Consider the following 23,887-nt stretch of genomic DNA (forward strand, 5'->3'; position numbering starts at 1 on the left):
GCCTGAAGGAGGAGAGGGAATGAGGGCAGAGCGGAGTTGAGGCAGAGCAGGGGGTGGAGTAGAGCTGGGGGCAGACCGGGACTGAGGGTGGGATGGAACTGGGGGCAGATCTGGTCTGGAAGTGGAGCAAAACTGGGGGCTGAATGGGGTTGGAGGCAGAGCTAGACTGGAAGAGTGATGCTCCCTTCCTGCCCCAGGTGGGAGCTGGCTGAAGCCTGGAGGCAGAGCAGGACTTGGGCCTGAATGGGGTTGGGGGTGGAGCTGGTCTGGCAGTGGAGCAGGGCTGGAAGCATGGCAGTCCCTCCCTATGGGGACAGGCATGGGCCCTGCCAAGCACCCCTCCCAACGTTCCTCCACGCTCCTTAGGGCAGCGTGCCCCACAATTTGGGGACCACTGAAGTAGACTCTACCGCACTTGGGGTTGGGTGCCCTAGGAGGGGGCTGTGTGTGTGTGTGTCTGTATCTTTACATATATATATAATTCATGTGTGTAAATTTGCATGTGCACACATGCACACATACACACAGATTAAATATACTTGAAAAAAATCATTTGCATTCCAAAAAATATAATGTAGAGATTCATTACATGGCATTATTTGCTAATGTAGTCACTGTGAGCTTTCTCATGCTGAAACATACATTGTCATATTAAATAGGTAAATCTTATATGTGGCCAGAAGATAAATTGAGTTTCCAATTACGAATAACTATTTGTTTAAGTTTCTGCCAGCTGTTGCAGTCATTGGCCCAGAGTATTAGTCTGTAACCTTCGCTATATTTAGATACTTACGGGGGAAAAAAACTCATTCATTATTCAGTTATCAAATGTCCTATGTACTTCAATATTTAATAGAAACTTGGCTTTGTGTTAGATATGCTGCTCATTAAGCATCAATCCATTGACCAGCAGCTCAAAATCTAAATTTCTTTGTATCAGACTTTATCTCAAAAAGATGCAACAAAAAGACACCCTGACAAAAGCTTTTTGTTGTTTTCTATTTTACAGAACTGCTCTTAATACAATACCTATGGTCCTGCAGCAAAGAGTAAAGCAAAGTTTGAGATCTGTTTTTTCTTGGGGAAAAAAAAAATTCACACACATTTTCAATACAAAGTATTTTTATCAAAGACATAGAAAATTTCATAATTATTTTTAAAAACATCATTCATGTCTTTCTTATCTAGCCTTTTCCTCAAAGTACAGCTCTTGAAGTCATTAGCAAAATGATAAATTCCAATAATGCACAAAAACTGTATACAGATGCCAGTGAATGAGTGTGATGTGCTGCCATACAACAGACTGGGATTCACAAACTACTGCCTGCTAACTTGGGCTGGTGAAAACAAGCTTGTGCTCTTGGGGGGGAAGATTCTCCACTGTGCTCTTGGTCCAGGCACCAGGAGAAGAGGCCATATGCCTTTTGGCTGAAATGGCCTCATTGGGTCCCTACACAGAAGTCACCATCAGGAAGAGAGGGGGATGTATGTTTAGCAGAACATCTGGCTCTACTCCTCCCCTATCATGCCCATACCTGTGCCCTGGAATCTGCAGTGCAAGATGGAGGGGGGAGCACACATGATGTTGGCTCCCTAAATCTCTCTCACACACACACACACACACACACACACACACACACACACACACACACACACACACACACACACACACACACACACACACACACACACACACACACACACACACACACACACACCCACCAAGTACATTTACTCTGTTCATTGGCCAGTAGGCCCTGTGCACCTCCAGAGGTGGGAAGGCTGGATTTATCTCCTGAGGAAGGAATAAAAGGGTGCAAGTAACCTTGTTCATAGAGAGGTTCCTTTTAGACAGTTATAATATAATGCTGATAATCTTTGAGGAAATAGTGCAACTTCTGTCACTCCTAGAGGGAAAATTCCATAGCAGCAGCCACTATGAAGGAGGGTCAGGAAGGACACTGCTAACAAAAGTTTGTATACAAAAGAATCCATCCATACATGTGGTATTTGTAACTATATCCTTAGTGCAAAGAATAAAACAGCACTTTCACTAGTCAAGAACTACAAAGAAATGCCCATTCTATTAACATAAATGAAGTGTTTGTTTAAACACAGTTTACTTAATTACTCTAGCGCTTGGACATTTTTTAAAGCAGCAGTCTTCATATTTCAAAGAGGTAGTTAGCTCATGAGGTTCTGGGTTTTCTCACTCACCGCAGTAAGTCATTCAGGATAGCTTCTCCTGCCACACAAATCACACTAATTCTTGGAAGCTGCCACTAACCCAGTGCTTCCCAAACTGAAAGCCACAAAGGGTTTACGGGGGAGCCATGAACGTTTGGAACAAAATTTTAATTGATAAGCTCATTTTTGTTATTTTCTAATTAAAAGGCTTAAAAATTAAGAGGTTTAAAAATCACCTGTATCTTGTCTTATCTTATCATCTGTGTCTGATGCTGCTGCTGCCGCCACCTGGGCCAGGAATCCTTGGGTGAAAGCCCCTTCAAAGAGATGCTCCCTGTGCGAGTAGGAGCACCAGTACTAGCAAATAGGGGAAGGGGGCTGAGGGAGAGACAGATGTGTCTGATCTTTATAATGGAACATCTTTTATCATGTACTAAGCATACAGGTAGCTAACATTTGGCTGAGGAAGAGGATGATATTAACAGAATTAAACATAAAGAAAAGTAGACAATGTGATGATAGTTACATTATATTTGGATTTTCGTATCTCAGTATCGGTAAGGAAAGTCCATAGCCAAAACTTGTCATTTGTTTTCAAGTGTTAGTAAATGACAGTATGAGGCCAGGGAAACTTCAGAGACATTTAGAAACTGAACACCCAGAATTCTAAACAAGAGCAGCAGTTTTTCATTTGGAAACAAGAAGAATTAAAAACAGGCGTGGGAGGGGGGAGTGTGAGAGAAATCATGTCTAAAGAAGCAACAGTTCCTCAAAAACCCTTAAAATGATCTGTGTTGTGGCCATGTGAATTGCAAAAGGTAAACCTGCACACACCATTTACCAGACAATTCAACTTCCAGCAGCAATAGCCATGTAGAATTATGACCGGGGAACAAGTAACCATGGTATTGAAAACCATTCTTATGTCAAATAATACCATCTGTCGACAACAATTACCTTGCAGAAAACATCCAGAAGCAGTTGACAAAAAAGTTAAGAAGAGGAAATATTGTGCAATGCAGCTTGAGAAATCCAGACATACCCAACATGACTCAGCTTCAGTGTTACATAAGATTTTTCAAAGCAGATACAACAGCTAAAAACTTATTTTGCAAAGAAATCATAACCTGAACTGGTGAGGAAATGTTCAAGATCCTTTATGAATTCATACTGGATGAAGGTTTTAATTGGCATGTGTGTGTAGGGTCATGCACTGATGGGGCAAGACTATGATCAGAAAGAACAGTGGGGTTGCAGGACAAGTAAAGCTGCAAAACTAGATGAACGATAGGATACTGGATCAAGAGTTCAGGATGCTAAGTCCATTAAAAACAAAGGTTTGAAACATCTATAAGGGCGCCATAGCACTAAAATATATGGGAACCACTGCACTAAACAACTACAGCTAATCCTCCATTATCTCCATTGTTAAGAAAGTGTTTCCAACAAAACAGTCATTTTTGGGCGGCCTAGGATAACAAAATCTCAAATTTATTGCCAAACTTACATTTATTTCATGATAGCACACTATTGCCCTTGATTTTGCAAATACTCACAAGTGTCTAACTTAATGTAAATGCACTTAACTTTATACATGTGTGTATACATATCCTGTTGACGTCAATGGAATTATGTACTGAATTACGGTGCACAAGTCTTTGCAGGATTAGGGTTTAAGATGTCATGCCAGGTTCAGTTACTTTTATTTGAAGTAGTCTCCGCAACTTTAAAAAGGAACACATCTGCACATAGCACTGAAATGCAGAAATGTCAAACAGTGACCTGAAGAAGAGCCCTGTGAAACTCCAAAGCTTGTACATTACACCAACAGAAGTCAGTCCAATAAAAGATATTACCTCACCTACCTTGTCTCTGTCAACAGTGATAACAAGCATTTACCTCATACAAAACAGTTGTATTACCATGCAGGAGAGGTGCATAACAAATGTAGGAATGGCCAACTACCCAGCCTAAGTCAGAAGCTGCCCACCACACCTAAAATAAAATAAAATAAAAATTAAATTCAGTTTAAAAAAAAAAAAAAAAAGAGTTCCAAAAAGTTTTAATACATGCAACTAACATTTAAATAGCAATTACCTCTCGAGGTCTGAGTCCATATATTGCTGACATTGTCCAGTTCAACATAACCGCACAGCCACCTGTTGGTCTAACAACACCCTAAGTGAGAAGTAATTTGAAAATAAAGTCACTTAAAAGGCAACTAAACACTAAATCTCCTTCTATAAAAAAATTCTCATTACTAAAAATTAGCTAAAATATTTAAAGTTGTCTAACTTCAACTTTAACATCTCTTCCATATCAGAATAATGTAATAGCCCAATCCTACAAATATTTGCTCATACAAGTATTCCCATTGAAGAAAGGCCAAGTACAGATTAAAATTAACTTCAGCATTATTACCTGGAGGATTACTTCAAAAGACAGAACAAAAAATTACATCTGATGTCAATTATTTACAGAAAACAACACAGCTAAAATCCTCTCTTCATAATCAGTTTTCCACAAATCAACAAACAAACATTTAATATAAAATAAAATTTAATTCAAGTATGTACAGAAATTAATCCTCTCCTCTTCAGTAACAGAACATAAGCACCATGCTATAGAATAGGTGTGCGTGTATATATATATATATATACACACACACACACACACGGGGGGGGGGGGGAGTTCTATCAACAGGGGGGGGGGGGTTGAGAACTAGAGCCAGTTGAGAATTTTGCAACCAAAACAGGTTTTCACCAGAAAATGCTGATTCACTGAACCCAAAATGTTTTGACAGATTGCCTAACTGGCTGCTATTTCACCAGTGCTATACAGCACGAGGCAGAAGAAAAACTGACAAGAATTGTGATCAATTCATAGACTAGCTGCAGTGTCTCAGAAAGACTATTTCATTTTTGAAACATCATATATCAAAGTTTCCAAAACAAAAACTTTAAAGAGAACGTCTGGGTTGCAAGAACTTTTGGGGGGAAAAAAATTTTTATTTCAGTCTGAATCAGAACTAAAATAAAGCTCAAAAAGTTGAAATTTTCCACTAGCTGGAAAATCTAAATATTTTCATCTAAATATACTGACATCTAAATATTGCTTCTGGGACACACACAGCACAGCAGTCCCTAGAAATTTTTGAAGTGTTGGGATCACAGGACCTATGTCCATCTACTTATGTAAGCTTAGCTGTAATAGCCCACAATAATTTTGCCATTTCATCTGAGTCCTTTATTTTATTCTTCAAACATGCATTTGGCTTCCCTGTGCTTTGATTAACTATATTGCTATCTGTTTGTGAAAAGCTCCTAGTCATTGAGGGTGAGTAGCATTTCTAGTCTTTTTTAACTGGATTTCACCTCAAGATGAAAAAGCACCTGGGAATCCCAAGGCCTTGTCTACACTAGAAAAATATGTCAACATAAACTAGGAGCACTCACTAGGAGCACTTCCACCAACCGAAGGGGCAGTGTGGGGAGCTGAGAGACCCATCTCCGAGCTTCCTGCCGGGAGCCCACAGGCGCCCAGGTTTCCTGTGGGCTGCCCCCCACACACACTCCCCAGTCCCACTGGGGAACCAAGGGCAGCTGCCCTGATCCTTGCTCACAGCCAGGAGTGGGGTGGCAGATGCCCACGTCCCACCCGCATCCCAGCCCGGAGCTGGGAGCCGGGGGGGGCAGCCCCCTACATCCTGCCAAGTACCGGTGCACAGCTGGGAGCAGGGCCCCGGCATGCAGCCAGGAGCCGGGCTGCAGCCACCCACATCTTGACTCACAGCAAGGCAGCCGCCCGCATCCTGGAGAGCCAGGTGGCAGCCACAACAGTCCTGGCTCGCAGCCAGGAGCCTGGCAGTAGCCACCTGCATGCCGGCTGGCAGTGGGCCGCAGCCATCCACCACCATGTCCCATCCAGTTCCGGCTAGAGCTGGGCTCCAGTTGCCCGGGGCTTGCCCAGTCCCATCTCGCAGCTGGGAGCCAGGAACCAGCAGCCCTGGGCTTGCGGCAGCTGAGAGTGTGACCCAGCCACCCCAGCTTTCTTGTCAATTTCACCATCCCACCAGAACTCTCTTTCCAGCTTGTCAAGATATAGGGAAGATTTCTGCAGTGCCAAAAGGAGGCAAGTGAAAGGGATGGAAAAGCATTTAGCTGGTCCTTGTGGACCCATATTTCTCACTGACATTTTCAAGGAATGCCCTTATCCTACTCCCACCCATCTCCCATGCCCTAGAGCCAGCAAACCAAAAACGATTTGGTGTTAAATGTCATGGTATTAAGTATCTCTTTTCCACAAAGAGATAATGTGCTTTTAATTTAAATCTGCACTACATACACATTTTACATATTTTTCTTGTGCATTTCTCTTTATCAAACATTCAGTTATGCTATATATTTGAATTTGCACTCCATGTTATTGTTCAATTTCTAACACTGTACCCCAGGAAATAGGGTCAAACTCCCATTGAAATGTAAGTTATAAATGCCACTCACAAGAGTCGTCCACTGAATGCACAGTTTAAATAGAAGTTTTACTAACTCAAAATTAGCTAAACTGACAACTAAATTCTATGATGATCCACTGAAGATTTAGAGATAAAAAATGTCCTTGCCATTCTTTATTTTATAGGAATACATCACTGACAGTGAAGTCTCACCCTGCCTTTTGAGGAATATTTACAAAGAGTAAATAACTATGTCTTAAAAGGATCACATTACAAGAAGATGTATGTACACTGATCTGGTTTCACAGTTTTACAACTTTTGCTCAGTTTTCAATTTCCTATACAAAACAGAGAGACATGAGATATTAAGCAACCTGCAGCCCAGTGATACTCAGACTGAGGCTTGGGAGTCACAGTGGCTCTTTAATGCGTCTCCTGCGGCTCTTTGCAGCACATGATATTAAAACACTGTGTGATTGAAATATTAACCAATCAGGATGCTTTTACTATGTTATTAACCAACTGTGGTTGATTAAAATAACAACACTTGGTTATTTTGCTGTCAGAATAATTTTACATATTTTATCTATATATACACATACTAAATATTTCCCATGTCATACTGTTTAAACATGAATATATAGTACTACAGTAAATGAAACAATGAATTCACACTACTGAGGCTCTTTTGGGTAATGTTGATCATTAATTTGGCTCCTGAACCACTGAGTATCATTTCCTGAACCACTGAGGTCTGATCCATTTCAGAATAAAAACAAAATAAATGGTATTTCTGTTCCCCAAAAAGCCATCTGATTGATAATAAAAACAACCCTAATGTCAGTTCCTATTACTGAAAATTATTCTTTATTGTGATCAATTCTAATTCTAAAATTTGTGTAGGTTGGAGAATATTGAGGAAAATATTTATCTTTCTCTTCTGAAAATAAATAAAAAAAGTTGTCTATATTTCAGAGATAATCCCATCTTCAACAGAGAGAAAGGTAAACAGTATAGTAGGTCAGAGCACTTGTATAATAACCAGCAATTAACACAGTTTGTGCAGCATTTTAAGTGTCTATAAACCTGAAAGGCATATGGAAGGATGTACACACTTGTAAGGCATATTCAAATGCTCTTTTCAAAAGTGATTCAAAGAAGAGTGAATGGTTCTCACAAGATTCATTCCCCCGTTTAACCCCATCTAAGACACCTAGTGCAAAGTGCAGCTTTCTGTAACATTTCCATGAGCTTCAGTCTGTGACACATTATTGCATCATCTTTAGTCAAAATTCCAATGAGGGAATACGATCCTGCACACCCTACACCTTTCTGAACCATCTTTTCAGTTCCAGCATCCTGCATTTCTGTCTATTCTCTGTTTTAATTAACACAGAATCATACTAATCTGCATTTATTTCCAACACTCTGACAACTTGGAAAACTGTAGTCAGGGAAACCTGATTTTGTCCCAGTAGACACAGGATTTTGCCTTGGATCTTGCTTTGATTGTTATTACAACTGAGTCCTCAGAACCCAGACATGTGCTCTGAGAGCTGTCCTGCATTAACATTCCAGGCCAAGTTCAAAATATCAATTTTCTTCCAGTTGACTTGCCTTCCATTTGTCCACCACCAACTTTACCCCTGGAGAAAAATAGCTCTCACAATTAAAACCATGTTCCAATAGCAATCTCAGAAGTGCAATTACAGGGAGGTGATATTACCCCTGTAAATGGGATTGGTAAGTACACTACTGGAAAATTGTGTTCAGGTTTGTTGCCTATTCTTCACAAAAAGATGCTGAAAAATGGAAAGGACTGAGAAGAGCCATAATAATGAGCTGAGCATTGGAAACATGGCTTGTAGGTAAAAAGGTGACTTATGGTCTTCAAGCACCTACATGAAAAGATACCTGGTAGTAGAGGGTTCTTTACTCTAGTATACAAAAGCATAACAAGAACCAACAGCTAGATGTCAAGGTTAGACAAATTCTAACTGGAAATTAGGTTCTGGTGGTTTTTTGGTTTTTTTTTTTTTCAAGTAAGTAACCCCTGGAACATTTTACCAAGGGACATGGTGAATTCTCCATCACATGAAGCCTATAAATTGAGACTGTATGTCTTTTTAAAAGATATGCTTTAATTCAAATCACATATATTGTTAGTCTTAATGTCCAAGTTATTGGGTGTATGGCCTGTGTTATACATGTGGTCAGATCACAATACAAATCTTCTAACTCATTAGAAATACAATTAACAGAAAAGGAAAATTAAAAACTACTAGCATAGTTTCTCAATTGCAACCAATGGCTAAATGCTTTTATCCCCTGCCACCATATTGCTACTCCTAGCAATCTGTCAGCATCTAGCAGAATAAGAAAAACTCACCCATTTTCTGATAGTCACTGGAATAATTTCTTATTAAAGATAATTGATGGAGAGACCAAATGTCACCAAATAAGTCAGCTCTGCAGATGGGAAATTGACTTCTCCACTTATCCAGTTCATCCATGAGTTTTCCACAATGTATTCTATTCCATATTTCTGATTGCCAGTTCATATCAAAAGTATACAGTATCTCCAGCTAACCTGATTTTTCCCCCCCTTGCTATGGACTTGGACATGATTCAGTACCACATTAATTAGCTCTGCAGGCCACATTCCAGCAATCCATCTTTAAACTTCTGAAAAAGTTCAGGCCTCTTCTAAGTCACAGGAATTTTTGCTCTCTTGTATCACACCCTCGCCCCCAAAACCAATACATCAGACTCCCAAACAAAATCCTCAAAGGCTAAAATCTGTTTCCAATACAAGCCCTTCTGCACACAAAAAGGGGGTTTGGCAAGGATATGAGCCAAATAGCCTCCTCACTTTACTAAGAAAGCTTTCCACTGAGATTGTCTTTTTAGATGCTTCCTTCACGCATGCCCCAATCCATCCCTATGAGGGGAGGCCTTTTTATTGCCTTAAATCTTAAATCATATGTGATTACATGGGGGCATTCCCTCAGGCATTTCACTGAAGAAATACTCCTTTACAAAAAAAGTTCTAACACAAATCCTATAGGGTGCTACTTTAACAATGTACAGTTTTAGACTGATCTGGGCAACAGTCAGACAAGGGGCAAAGGTGAAACAGATCTGACATTTCAATCTTAAAATAACAAGGGACAGCAGACAAAATGTAAAATTTTCCTTAATTTCTTGGATATCTTTAGTTTTTTACTAAAGTTGCTGGGGGTGGGGAAAAAATCAGAAAAATATACAAAAGAACGTGAGAAAGATGTTATTAATATAGCAATAAACTAGTACAAGAAAGAAGTTTGGGGCATTCTGTGTTCTGTTCAGCATATCAGGTTTCTTCTAAAGATATATAATTGACAACTTGAATGTGAAAGGCTAAAATCTTCAAAGCATATGCTGCCTGAGTTTTCTAACCTTATTCAATCTCAATTTCCATCTTTATTTGCACTCTTTTTTCAGTGGAGGAACTATTCAACATTACACCCTGATTCCAGTTAAAATTCATGAAGTATATCTGATCTTCCTTTATTCAGTATAAAACAAACAAGTGATCACAAAGGAAACACTACTGACCAACCTATCACTACATTATACATTTATATCATACTGCTAATACAGAGGCTGCATACATAGATAAGAAATATGTCCCTTCGCCTAAAGAATTTATATTAAATATATATTTACATTTAGAATGCAATTTATTTTATGTCACTCATGTTCAGATCCACTAATATGATTTATTGGAAGACAATGAATTTTAAATCTTAAAAGTTAAAGTAATGAAATGTGAGCAAATGAGATCAAAGCAGTTCTAACCATGCTTATCATTCATTATGGGGAGCTTTGGCAAACATTTTCAGACTTTTAATTAACCGCTCTCTCATATGGAACTGAAAATAGTTTGGTCACAGATATTTATACTAAAAATTAAACTCTACCTTGGGCAAGCCAGTTGTTCCTGAAGTATAAAGAATGTAAAGAGGATGATCTGAACGAACAGCAACACAGTCATGAGGCTTGGCTTTTGATAGTTCTTCATCCCAATCAAGGTCACGGCCTGAGACTAGAGGAACAGTTCCCTATACACCAAGAAACACAGAAATATTCAATGAAATTTAATCAGATGGAATAAAAGACACTGGCTCAAAAGACATGCAGTATCCAGTCTCCCATATGGGTACCTTGAACAAAGCTAGTGTACCTAATCTCTCAGGCACAGAAGCTCTACTTGATAATTAAAAGTTACTTTAATCTCATGAAATGAAAGATCCCAATTAAAATGTACAGCAAAAAATATATTATATTTGATTAAAAAAGAAAAAAAGGACACCAAGAAGACACACAAAAGTTAATAAGTCAGAACAATTAGGTTTACCAAGTGAGGTCGACTGCATATGAGAACTTTCTCAGGTCGGTGCTGTATCATCTCCAGTGCTCTTTCTAGAAGAGGTATATATGCCACTCTCCTTCCTGGTTCTATCCCAAAAGTTGCAGTTACAACAAGTTTGGGCTAAAGTAAAGAAGATCATGGTACATTAAAAATGTTTGCCATAAAATCATTCAATAAATAAAGCCTTTACACATAATACACACATTTATTTCATTTCTAAAAGAACATTGTACTCTTCATTCATACAAGCGTCTATATCTTTTAAATGTTTGTTTAGAGGACATACTCTTCATTTACACTGGGATCGAGAATATTAGACAGCACAATTTAATTTAATTTTTAAAGTCAGGGCACCTCTGACTTTACAACAATATATAAAATTTTTTGACATAACCTCCAAGACCCTGGCTTCAAAAAATTAACTAAACCAAATTTATATTAGTCCTATTCCAAGAAGAAAGTCAACTAATAGTCAGACTCATTTTATTTATAACACAAAAGAATGGTTACTTACCTCATAACTGTTGTTCTTCAAGATGTGTTGCTCATGTCCATTCCCAATTAGGTGACTCACTCGCAGTATCCTCAGAGGTGGGCAGGAGTTCATAGACGTTTCATTGGAAGCACCGCTCTGCTGAAACCAGCATCATCCCGGGCCTGCTGTGTGATGGCTTAGTTGGATGTGAAGGTATGCACTGACAACCATGTGCTTGCTCCACAGACGTCCTGTATTAGGACCAGAGCCAGGAAGGTCTCTAACGATGCCTGGGCTCTTGTTGAGTGGACCGTCAGGGAGGCTGGAGGCACGACTCCCACCTGCTCATAGCAAGCTCAAATACAGGCTGTAATCCAATTCGAGATTCACTGTGATGACACCGGCTGTCCCTTCATCCGGTCAACAATTGCAACAAAGAGTTACATGGATTGACAGAATGGCTTAGTCTTCTTTATATAGAAAGCCAGAGCTCTCCTAACGTCAAGAGTGCGAAGGCATCTCTCCTCATTAGAATTTTGAGGCTTTGAAAAGAAGACCAGTAAGAAAATATCCTGGTTGACATGGAAGTTGGAAATCATTTTTGGCAGGAAACTGGGTGTGGTTGCAACTGGACCTTATCTTTATAAAAGGTTGCATAAGGGGGCTCAGAGATCAAGGCTTTAATTTCCGAGACCCATCTAGCTGGCATGATTGTCACCAGGAATGCGACTTTCCAGGATAGGTGCATCAGGAAACAAGAAGCCAAGGGCTCAAAGGGCAGACCGATAAGCCTGAAGAGAACGAGGTTCAGATCCCATTGGGGAATTGGGTCCTGAACCATTGGAAAGAGTCTTTCCAGGCCTTTGAGGAATTTAGCTAAAATTTCATATGAGGAAACTAATTTCCCTTTTATAGGGGGTGAAAAGCCGACATGGCTGCTAGGTGCACCTTGACTGATGAAAAAGCCTATCAGCCCTACTTTAGAAGGAGCAGATAGTCCAAGATTATCTGAATGGGTGATTTAGTTGGAGAAATATCATGCTGGGCTGCCCAGCTGGCAAAGCACTTCCACTTGGCCAGGTAAGATCCTCTAGTGGAAGGCTTTCTGCTCTCCAACAAGGCCTGCTGGACTTGTGCCAAGTGGGACTGTTCTTTACTCAGCCATGGAGCTACCAAGCTGTGAGGTGCAGGGAATGCCAGGTGGAGCAGATGCGCATGGTTCTGTGTGAGAAGGCCCAAGCGGGAAAGCAGCATTCAAGGGCAGACTACAGACAGATCGAGCAAAATCCCAAAGCAATGTTGACATGGCCATGCTGGGGCCACCAAGATGACCCATGCCCTGTCCATCTTGATTTTTATGAAGACTTTGTGAATCAGTAGGATCGGTGGAAAGGTGTACATGAGATTGCCCATCCAGAATAGGAGGAAGGCGTCGGTCAGAGGGTCCGCATCAAGCCCTTGTATGGAACAGAATTGATTGTACTTCCTGTTCCACTTGGTGGCGAAAAGATCCACTTGGTGAATATCCCACCTCTGGAAGATGCTCCTGCCTACCTCTGGGTGCAAGGACCACTCATGGTGAGAGCAAAAGGATCTGCTGAGGTGGTCCACTAATATATTCCTGATCCCTGGCAGGTGTACCACTTCCAGGTGAATGCCATGGTCCACACAGAAGTTCCACAGTGAAAGGCGTCCTGACAGAGGGCTGGGAATCGAGCCCCCCCCTTGCCTGTTGATATAGTACATTGACGCTACGTTGTCCGTGAGAATCTGAACCTTGGTTAAGAGTTGAGGTAGGAACACCTCGCAGGCCAGTTGAATTGCCCTGAGCTCTCTGACATTGATATGTAAGGCCAGCTCATCTCTGGTCCAGAGGTCTTTGGTCCTGAGGGACCACCCACCCAAGCTTCGAGGCATTGGAAACCAGAGATAGCATCAGTCTCGGAGCCACAAAAGGGACTCGCGCCAGCGTGTGACACGGATTCATCCACCACTCAAGAGAGATAAGTATCCAGGTGGTGCATGGATGAGGAGTACACTGATGCCAGCCATATTTGGAGAGGTCTGAGATGTAGCCTGGCAAACTGGACTAGGTAAGTGCTGGCTGCCATGTAACCTAGCAGGCATACCCTTGCTGTAGTGAGGTGGTGGGGTTGACACCAGAGTTATCAACTCCAACATAGACTGGAACCTGGCTTCTGGCAGGAGTGCTCTGGTCAGTGTGGAATCTAGGACCGCTCCGATGAATTCTATCCTCTGGACTGAACCGAGTTTTGATTTTTGCTCGTTTATTAATAGGCCCAGTGCTTGAGAGGTGATCCTGACCACCTCGATGCTCCATTGGACTTACACTCTTAATCAACCCTTGATGAGCCAATCGTGAAATTACAGGAAGACCTGTATGCCTCAACACCTGAGATGGGCCGCTACCACTGCCATGCATTTGGTAAACATGCGTGGCACTGTTTAGAGGCCAAAGGAGAGCAGCTTGAATTGGTAGTGTCACACACCTACCATGAATCATAGCAACCTCCTGTGACCTGGGAAGATGGAGATATGGAAGTAGGATCTTTTAAATCAAGGGCGGGGTACTACTCACCTGGATCCAGAGAAGGAATGCTGGTGGCTAGAGAGACTATACGGAACTTCAACTTTTTGAGATATCTGTTGAGGCCTCGCAGGTCCAGGATAGGTCTCATCAGGAAGTAGCAGAATAGAAGCTTCTCCCTCTCAGTTCTGGAGGAACCTCTTCCACCGCACCCACTTGCAGGAGGGCCTGCACCTGCCAGATGAGAAGTTGCTCGTGAGAAGGGTCCCTGAAGAGGGACGGGGAAGATAAGTGAGTAGGTGGGAGTGAGGTAAACTGGAGAATATAGCTCGTGGCTACCGTGTTCAAAACCCAGCAGTCCGATGTTATGGTAGTCAGGTCACAAGGTAGGGAGTAAATCGGGATGAAAATAACAGCGAGTCTGGATCCGGGATAGTGGCTGGTAGGTTGCTCTCAGGCGCACCTTCAAAAGTTCTGGTTTTGACCTTGGTCATGGCAGTTTGAGCCCGGCTGGGGACAGATGTCAGACGAGTGACCTTGATGCCTCTTCTAATCCCTATTTTTTCATTTATAGGGTTCTCCATGGGGTGGTCCTGGGAACCTCTGCAGCTCTTGAGGCCTCCAGTGCTTCTTGGTGGCCGATGGGGTACATACAAGCCCAGGGATCACAGCACGGCCCTCGAGTCTTTCAACCCATGTAGCCTGGCATCAGTCTGGTCAGCAAACAGGGCTGTACCATCAATGGGGAGTCCTGTATGGACTGCTGTACCTCCACTGAAAAGCCTGACGATTGGAGCCAAGAAGCCCTTCTCATTGAAACCACTGATGCCATACTTCTTGCTACAGAAACGGCAGCATCTGAGGCTGCTTGAAGGGAGGCTTTAGAAATCGTTCTCCCTTCCTCGAGGATGCACTCAAATTCTTGCTTGGATGCCTGTGGTACAAAGTCAAAGAATTTACCCAAACATTGCCAGATGTTGAAGTGGTACCTCCCCAACTGCGTTTGATGATTAGACACATGTAGTTCTAGGCTTGCTGTTGAATAAGCCTTACATCCAAATAGATCAAGCTTTTTGGCCTCCTGGTTTTTTGGGGTAGAACCCATTTGGCCTTGTCCGTCCTTTTAGTTGGTGGCAGCTGCTACTACCAACAACCCTGGGGAAAGATGAGTGTATAGGTATTCGAATCCCTTGGCAGGTACATAATATTTCTTTTCTGCCAGCTTGGAGAGACTGGAGAGGCAACCTGGATGGAGCCACGGTAGTCAAGATGCCAAATAACTCATCAGCAGGTTCCTTCAACTCCTCCACCTTGAGGTTTAGGTTCACCGCCACATGCTTGAGCAAATCTAAGTGGGCTCGAAAATCATCTAGAGGGGCTGTGGAGGGTCCCACCACCGCCTCATCAGGTGAGGAAGAGGCTGGCAACTGTGGGGGAATCAGGTCCTTTTCTCTGGCTGGGATAGTTTCCTCTGGGCTCTCAGTGGGTGCCCCTTCCTGCTCAGACTCCACATCCGAGTCCAGTGCTGTGTCTGGGGCCAATGAAAGCTGCGGCACCATGGCCCTTTGAACAAGTGAGTTTGCAGGGACATTGTTTGAGGGAACCCTCACAGATTACAGAACTGCCACGGTACTGGCCACTAACTTTGAAGCCATGCCCCCATTGGTGGTAGCATGGGGAAGTGACTGCGTTCGAGGACCTTGCCCACGATAGGATCACCTCTTCTCCCTCTGAGTCTGATGAGCCGTTGGGCAACCACAGGAGCACTGATGCCAATTTTTGCCCTTCTGCACTGTGCCGTGCACACTGGTGCTCTGATACTGACGAGCAGTGCTGTGAGTCTGAGTGCCAGGTGTTCTGCAGCTGACTTTTGTCCTTTGGTTTCCTGTAAGGACTCGGTGAGTAGGACCAGAGCTCTGGGGACCTGCGGCGGAAGCCCGCAGCTCGGTGCCAAGGCTCCAGAGATCAACGGTGCTCTGCGGATCAGTGCCATCACTCTGGAGTCTGGCACTGGGTATCCGGAGATCAACGGCGGGAGCTCAACCTCTCATGTTGCAGCTCCGGGTATCAGTGCCACAGACCATTGGTGCATTGGAGAATAATGCCTCAGGGACAGGATTCGCTGGTTTAGTGGAGGTTTCCCCCTAGAACAGTTCTCAGAGGCCCGGGGTACCAGTTCCGGGTGCGCGGGTCTCCTTTCCCTGGGCATTTGCGACATGGGGATCGCCAGGAGGCTTCACTGCCTGAAAAGCTTCAAGCGTAGTGGGCACTGACAAGTATCGAGGGCCCCTGATGCTCCCTGGAGTTGGCGTTGGATCCAGGACTGGGCTTGAAGTCCGGACTAGTGTCAATCCCTCAGAGCATGCATGGACAAGCAGTCCGATGCGGGTCTCACTAGCACTCCAGTGCCCATCTTACCCGTCTTCAGGGCCAGTGAGGTTTTGTTTCTTTTTCAGCATCAGAGATCTTGATCGGTGCTGGAAAGACAGAAGTGATGGGAGAGCACTCTGTGTCAAGGCCAATATGCTCAGTGCCGAGTCTGACCATGGTTCCGACACAAGTCTAAGAGCCGACTCCATTAGAAAGGCTCTTAGGTTAGTGTCCCAATCTTTTTTAGTTCGGGGTTGGAAACTCCTGCAGATCTTGCACTTTTCCCACATGTGAGCTTCTCCTCAGCACTTCAGGCAACTCTGGTGTGGGCCACTCAGTGGCATAGGTTTCTTGCAAGAAGCACAAAGTTTAAAAACCAGAGATCGGGACATGGCCCATCTCTGGGTCCCTTACTAATCTATCAACTATTTCTAAATCAACACTTAAACAACTAACTCTATAGAACTATATACACTAATACTAAGAAAAACCACGAGGTTTGAAAAAGTTTGCAGCAGCAAGAAAACATTCCAGCACCGTCACAGGTGGTAAGAAAGAACTGAGAGGGAGGGGGACCGGTAGTGCTTTATATACAGGCTCATTCATGCACCGGTGCACAGTGCGCTACAGCCGGCCCTATGGGTACCCTTAGAGGAAAAATTTCAGGCACCGGTGCAGGTTGCAAACACACACACACACCCCTTATTGGGAATGGACATGAGCAAGCACTCGAAGAACCAATCTTCTCTCCTCTGCAAAACTGCAAGCACAAGGGTGCTCTTAGTTTATATTGTGCAATCTCACAATCTGAGCAATAATAATAAATCTCATTATGGAGGCACTGGCCTCAACCCCATAGTTACAGCTGAGTTGAGCTTTGCACTTAGAACAGGAATTGAATAGCTCTCTTATGTATGAATACTACAGTATACCATCTCCAAATTTGCTACTAAAGGAAATGTGTTAATTAGTTTGAGTTCAAAAAGATTTTTAAAATAATTTTTAAATGAGCTTTTTAAAAAAAAATAATACATAAATTCAGCATTTCTCATCTCTCTCTTTTTTGGCCAGAATAACTTCAACAACAGAATAAGACGGAATCTTCAAACTCTCCATATAGTTCAGCTTAACTGAAATCATGTGGAGACAACATTTAAATAAATGAGTTTGTAGTTAATCTAAAGATTCTAACAACTGTTGTATTTGTTATGTTTATAGTCTAGTTAGGGCTAATTTATAGCTCAGGTTGCTTTTTAAGAGGTGCATTTGACATCAGATTACCCTTCTTCTCCAGCCACTCTGCAATTCTATTCTCAGATAAGATCAGATTCATTGGAGTGAGATGGGCAAGATGAATACTTTCTCCAGAATATAGGGTCATCGACTGGGACTGTCATGCATAGCTCTCGCATGCCTTGCCCCCTACCCTTTCCTATCTTTGTTCTCTCCCACTCCACAACCCGGCAAACCCTGCCATGCTTCCTTCACATCTCTGTTCACAACCTCCTCACATACAACCATCTCCCCATTACCCTTAGCTCTCCAGTCTTGCTTTCTGTGTTGGAGTGGAAGGGATATGCAAACATTTGGTGAAGGAGGACGGATGTGTATGGGAAAAACAGTGCTATGTGTGGGGGGGTGGAGAAAAGCTAGGATAAGGTAAGGGCAGGGCCAAGTTCCACAGCACCAATATTATTCTCCTTTAAGAGCTCCCCCTGCAATCCTGAGCAGTACAGTAAAAGCAGAAGTGCCAGAGGGAGCTGTTCAAGCAGAGAGACTGATTTCACCAGCTCAGACCCAATGTCCCCAACATCTAAAACCTCTTCCTCCTCTGGCCCTCTGCATGCATTCCTGGTCTCTCTCCTCTACACCAACACTGCCACAACCCCCAGACCGCCTACATCCCCAAAGAACCCTCTTCCTTCTGAAATCCCTATTTCCTATCTTCAGTGTAGGCCACACACAATCCTGCTTATCCACAGTGCATCCCATCTTGCCTTCCTGCTGTCCAATTTGCCTCTGGACTTCCACAGATAATCAAGATTTTTAAAATTGAATAAGATCAGTTTTCTTACAAAAAGGCAGAATTTGACAGTTTCATATACTGCAAGCTTACTTATATGATGATACTTTAATTTTTTTAAATATGTAGGCAATGTGTTATGTGTTTATAATATATATTACACACATGGCAGTGGTAGGACAGACAGGGCATCAGCAGATACCAGTGCTTTAACCACCATGTCATCTCGATCTACTCTCAGACAGATTAAATGAAACTGTGATTGAAATCCAGCATCTGTTCTCCCATAGCTCAAAGGCTTCAATTTTCTTCTTGTCAGCAGCATTAGTTTCCCAGAATTCACATCCGTAAGTTGCTATGAAAAGAATAAAAATACTTATTTTTTTCCAAAGTGACTTACGAGTGTGAATTCTGGGAAACTAATGCTGCTGAAAAGAAAAAAACTGAAGGCATTGAGATGTGGTGCTGACAAAGACACTTGTGTATGTCCTGGATGGAAGAGAACAAAATGGTTCTTTTCGAAATATTACTGAAGAGAAGTGGATTCTGCTCTTGGAAAACAAAGGAGCAAAGTTATGTACTTTGGTCACATCAGGCATAGAAATAGAAATAATGCGAAAAAGTTATTATGGAAGAAATGGTGGTGGGTCATCATAGTAGGAGATGATCAGCAAGAAGAGGACAGATGGTGTGTGGCAGATCATTGGGAAGTCAGCTTCTGAGTGTACAAAGTTAGAGATGAGATGGCTGAAGAAGGTTTCTGAAAATTCTATGATATCACCAGTATTCAGACATAAATAAGTGCACTTTACTACTGCTACTACTAGCTGGACTACACAAAAATTTTAGTGTTGCCAACTCTTATGATTTTATCACAAGACTTGCAATATTTGTTGTTCTGAAGTAAAGCTCCTGAAGTAAAGTTATCACATAAGCATAAGCTGCCTTAATTGTTATTTTTAGTAAGTTTCTAGTCCTTATAGATGGGGAGAACAGAGTGAAAATATAAACTGAGCGTGACCTAAAGGATGAAAAAACAGATGACCAGTGAAGAGAATCCTCACAGTAAGAATCTCGTGATTTTGGGGATCTGACTCATAATTTGTGGCTGGCAATACTATACTTCCTCTGTTGCTTCCACTAGTGGAACTGCATTGATAGTAGTGCAATGGTAGGAAATTTAAACAGCAGAGGGGCAGGAAAGAAACTAGTGTTTATATAGTCCTACTAGCTGGACTAGCTGCTACCATGTGGGCATATAATCCATGTGAGACTGCAACTCCTCTTTAGTCCGGTCAGGTATTATGTATTGTTCTACATAAAAGCAGCTGAATCATACTAGAATAGTGGGTAATAAAAGGTATATGCTGTTGCTTTTTAAATCTACGGTAGAGTGAACTTTTTAAAAACATGTATTACAAAAATAAATAAATAGTGCTTTCACATAAAACGGGGCTGCAATTATTCTGAGGAAATCATGTCTCTTAAGTACTGTGCTGATCTTAGTGCCTAGTCACACAAAAGATCCAATCCCTTCATGATGATAATAAGGAGTAGCCACTTAGAGATGTGTCAGTGTGCAGGAACAATATCTTCTTCAGAATCAATCAAGTCCCTCATTTTTTGTTTTTTCTACCAGAAATCTAAAAAAATTCCTGGGTTTTGAAAAATCCAGTATTTGTATTTTTCCCAGTTTCTGCTCTGACTTTTTTACCTGCTTGAATTCTCTGGACACAGCTCTCTGCCCAGAGCCCCCACAGATCCCTAAGCATGCCTGTATAGGGATGGTTAAATTGCCTGTTGGTGGCTCCTGCAGTGCACAGTGGGGGAAAGAGACAGGCAGGGAGCCTGCCAAGACAGCCAACTGCTGCACAGATAGGCCACAGGGAATGAGAGGCTGCACTCATGAGTACTGACCCACTCCTGACCAGATCCCCCAGGGATATCAAGCATTCCCCAACACCCAACATAAGAACAGCCATACTGGATCAGACCAATGGTCCATCTAGCCCAGTATCCCATCTTCTGACAGGGGCCAATGACAGCTACTTCAGAGGGAATGAACAGAACAGGCAATCACCAAGTCATCCATCCCCTATTGCCCACTTCCAGCTTCTGGCAGTCAGAGGCTAGGGACACCCAGAGCATGGGGTTGCATCCCGGACCATCTTGGCTAATAGCCATTGATGGACCTATCCTCCAAGAAATTATCTAATTCTTTTTTGAACCTTGTTATAGTTTTGGCCTTCACAACATCCTCTGGCAACGAGTCCCATGGTGTGACTGTGCATTGCATGAAGTACTTCCTTTTGTTTGTTTTAAATTATAAGCGCCCCAGGGAATAGCTGAGTCTGGAAACCTCCTACCTCTGTCTGCTCCTCCCCAGGAGCATCAGGCACCTCTTTTCCCTGTAATACCCCTTGTGAGTAGTTAGGCCCAGGAACGCATCACCACCTGGAGAGGAGCCCCAGGGCACAGAGTCCCATCTACTTCACCTGCCAGACAGTGTCTGCTTCTGCCCATCGGCCAGGAACAAGTCGCTCCAATTGCTCTGTAGCTTGGTGGAACAGAGCTGAAGAGCTCATGGTACAGGGATGAGAGTAGTGGCAGCCCGCCCTACTCCTGGTGGGTCTGTGTATCAGTGTCAGACAACCAGCAGGAGGGCAGTCTAGCCTAGTGGTTGGAAAAAGGGTCTAGCTAGTGGTCAGGCATCAGGAACCAAGCATTAGACCCTGGGACTACAGTCAGAGGCAGAAGCAGCAGTCAGAAGCCAGCGCCAAGGGTCAAACTGGGAGGTCAGGAACTGGAACAAGCAGAGTAGCAGGCAAGGAGGGATTCAAGGTATTGGCAGGATCATGGCAAGGCTGAGTGCAAGACAGGAGCAGCAGGAAGATAATACAGGAGCAGTCACACTAGCGGGCATGAGCATTGAGTAGCCAGCGAACAGCTATTGTTGCTGGCTTAAAAGCGGGCCTGCTGGCCCTTCAAGCCAATCAGGCAGCCTGCTTCAGCCCAATTATACTGATGAGATTGCCTGGAGACTAGCTCTGCTGCAGGTCCCAATTGCTGACGTTGAGTGACAGGGATCTGCTTTCTATTGGCAAGCAGCCCCTGTGTCCCATGTCCGTGACAGGACAGATGATGATTTTGGGACAGGGGTTTTGTCCAAGCACTTTTTGTCTGTTCTTTCCCATGTCCACCAGGTGATAGCAACCCATTTTTGGAGGAAGCTTCTCTGAGACACAATGGAAGACCCTATTTCATGCTAAAATGGGTTGAAAATGAAAAACTGCATCTGAATGTCTACACCGCAATTAAGCAGTCCCTTAGCCTGAATCAGGTGACATGAGCCAGCTGTTGGTCTTTAATTGCAATGTGACATACTCCAAGAGGCTTCAGTGACTTAAGACACAGCATCTGTAAGCTGTGCATCCGACCATGTTATATCTGAAGTGGCCTTGCAGTTTTCCTTTTAAAAATTATGAAGTATTAAAATAAGATGCCCAAACAAACACTGTGTTGAGATCTAACAGACAGATAATAGCCATCAGAAAAAAAGTATCTGTTATTTCAGTATAGCAAAGTATATATATTCTCTACTTCAAGTGAGAGGAGGTTACAACAAATGGCTGTACTCCCATGCCGTATCACTTCATCTCAATTCACTTATGTCTATAGCACAGTCAGTACCTGAGAAGACTAACAATCATCAGCTGTAGGTCTATGCAGCACTCCCAGAGCTATTTAAAATTCAAGACAAATTAAGGGAAAATGGTACTGTATATGTACTTTTCTACAGCCAATAGAAAGTTTTTGTTATTACTTACATTTGGGGTCTTTTGACAAGATTTAAAATGTGACCTTTCTTCCAAAAGAGCTTCTCACAGATTAATCTCTGTTCCAAGACTTAACTCTTTCTAGCATATGATATTAACATCAGGTTTGGTATCTCAGTGTTCGATAAGCACAAATTAGAGTACTCATTTGGCAATTACTAAAGAATACCTTATTAACTTTGAGTTCAGCAGAGTGCCATCCATTACACAATTATTTAAATGCATGTGCTTTAAAATAGTCCTAATATAATTTACAGTAAACTTTTTAAAAAGCTGTACAGCTTTCTGAAATGTGGGCAAATCTTGAAATTTAGGTATGATAATGTGGCTCATCTCTTCTCTTACTGTTTCATTGTATTACACATCAACATGTGTTCAACATGAAAACTAGTTAGAGCAAAAAATCATCAAGACAATAAAACATAGTTCAATTAGAGTTGCCTTTTAAATTTAAAACAAAGGACAACATAATCTAGCCACAGAACGAAGGGCATGCACCTCCTCGTTCTATGCCTAGCTTTGCCACAGATTTGCTGTGTGGCCTAGGATAAATCACTTAACCTCCCTCTCTGTTTTTTCATCTATAAAATAGGGATATTGTTTACTGTTGTCTCTTTCAGTCCCTTAGAGAAGGTCTAGTAGGATTAATTAGCTAATATTTGCGAAGTACTGTGGGAAAAAAAAAAGGTTACCTACCTATTTGTAACTTGTTCTCAGAAATGTGTCGCTCATGTCCATTTCATGTACATGTGTGTGCCTACATGCACAGTCATTGGAAGGTTTTTCCCCTAGTGGTACCCGTCAGGTCGGCTCAGGTGTCACACCATGATGGAGCCGTTTATAGGGCCTCGCCAACCTGCCGCCTCTTCAGTTCCTTCTTGCTGGCTGGCTCCGACAGAGGGGAAGGTGGGTGGGTCTTGGAATGGACACGAGCAACACATCTTGAAGAACAAGTTACAAAAAGATAAGTAATTGTTTTTCTTCTTCGAGTGCTTGCTCATGTCAATTCCAAGTACGTGACTCCCAAGCTGACGGCAGGAGGAGGGGTCAGAGTTCATGGAATCACTGATTGGATCACTGCTCTGCTGAATGCTGCATCATCCTTGGCCTGTTGGGTGATGGCATAAAATGAGGTGAAGGTGTGGACTGATGACCACACAGCAGCCTTGCAGATCTCTTGCATAGGGACATGCACCAGGAAAGCTGCTGAGGAGTTCTGTGCCCTCGTGGAGTGTGCTGTTAGTGCTAGGGCTGGTCTCTTTGTCAGGTCATAGCAAGTCTTAATGCAGGACGTGATCCACGATTAAATCCTCTGGGAAGACACTGGGAGGCCTTTCATTCTGTCAGACAATCCTTTAGTAAATAAAACTAAAGGTTTATTATAAAAAGAAATAAACTATAAGAGAAGTGTTAAAGGATTAAATCAATCAGATACATACAAATGATTTGAAAGTCCATATATATCAGGTTTCTAGAAGAATTGTGGAGTTTGAAAGCTTGTACAGTCCCTCTGGTATACATCCAGTACCTGGATGGGTCTCAGTCCTTTGTTTCACAGCTTCAATAGATTAGTTGATCCAG

General features: G+C 42.6%; 1 protein-coding gene across 1 annotated transcript in view; it reads right to left on the reverse strand.

The window, feature by feature from the left end:
• ACSS3 (acyl-CoA synthetase short chain family member 3) overlaps positions 1-23,887 on the reverse strand; it is a 137,867-nt gene that overhangs the window by 80,099 nt on the left and 33,881 nt on the right. The window contains exons 4-7 of the mRNA XM_067559880.1: positions 11,040-11,174; positions 10,603-10,743; positions 4,285-4,365; positions 4,087-4,182 (exon numbers count right to left, since the gene is read on the reverse strand). Of these exons, the coding sequence (XP_067415981.1) occupies positions 4,087-4,182; positions 4,285-4,365; positions 10,603-10,743; positions 11,040-11,174 (453 nt within the window). The remainder of the gene's footprint in view (positions 1-4,086; positions 4,183-4,284; positions 4,366-10,602; positions 10,744-11,039; positions 11,175-23,887) is intronic.

Source organism: Emydura macquarii, unplaced genomic scaffold (assembly GCF_026122565.2).
Source record: "Emydura macquarii macquarii isolate MOO-44397 ecotype Brisbane River unplaced genomic scaffold, CSIRO-AGI_Emac_v2 contig_2205, whole genome shotgun sequence".
Lineage (NCBI taxonomy): Eukaryota > Metazoa > Chordata > Testudines > Chelidae > Emydura > Emydura macquarii.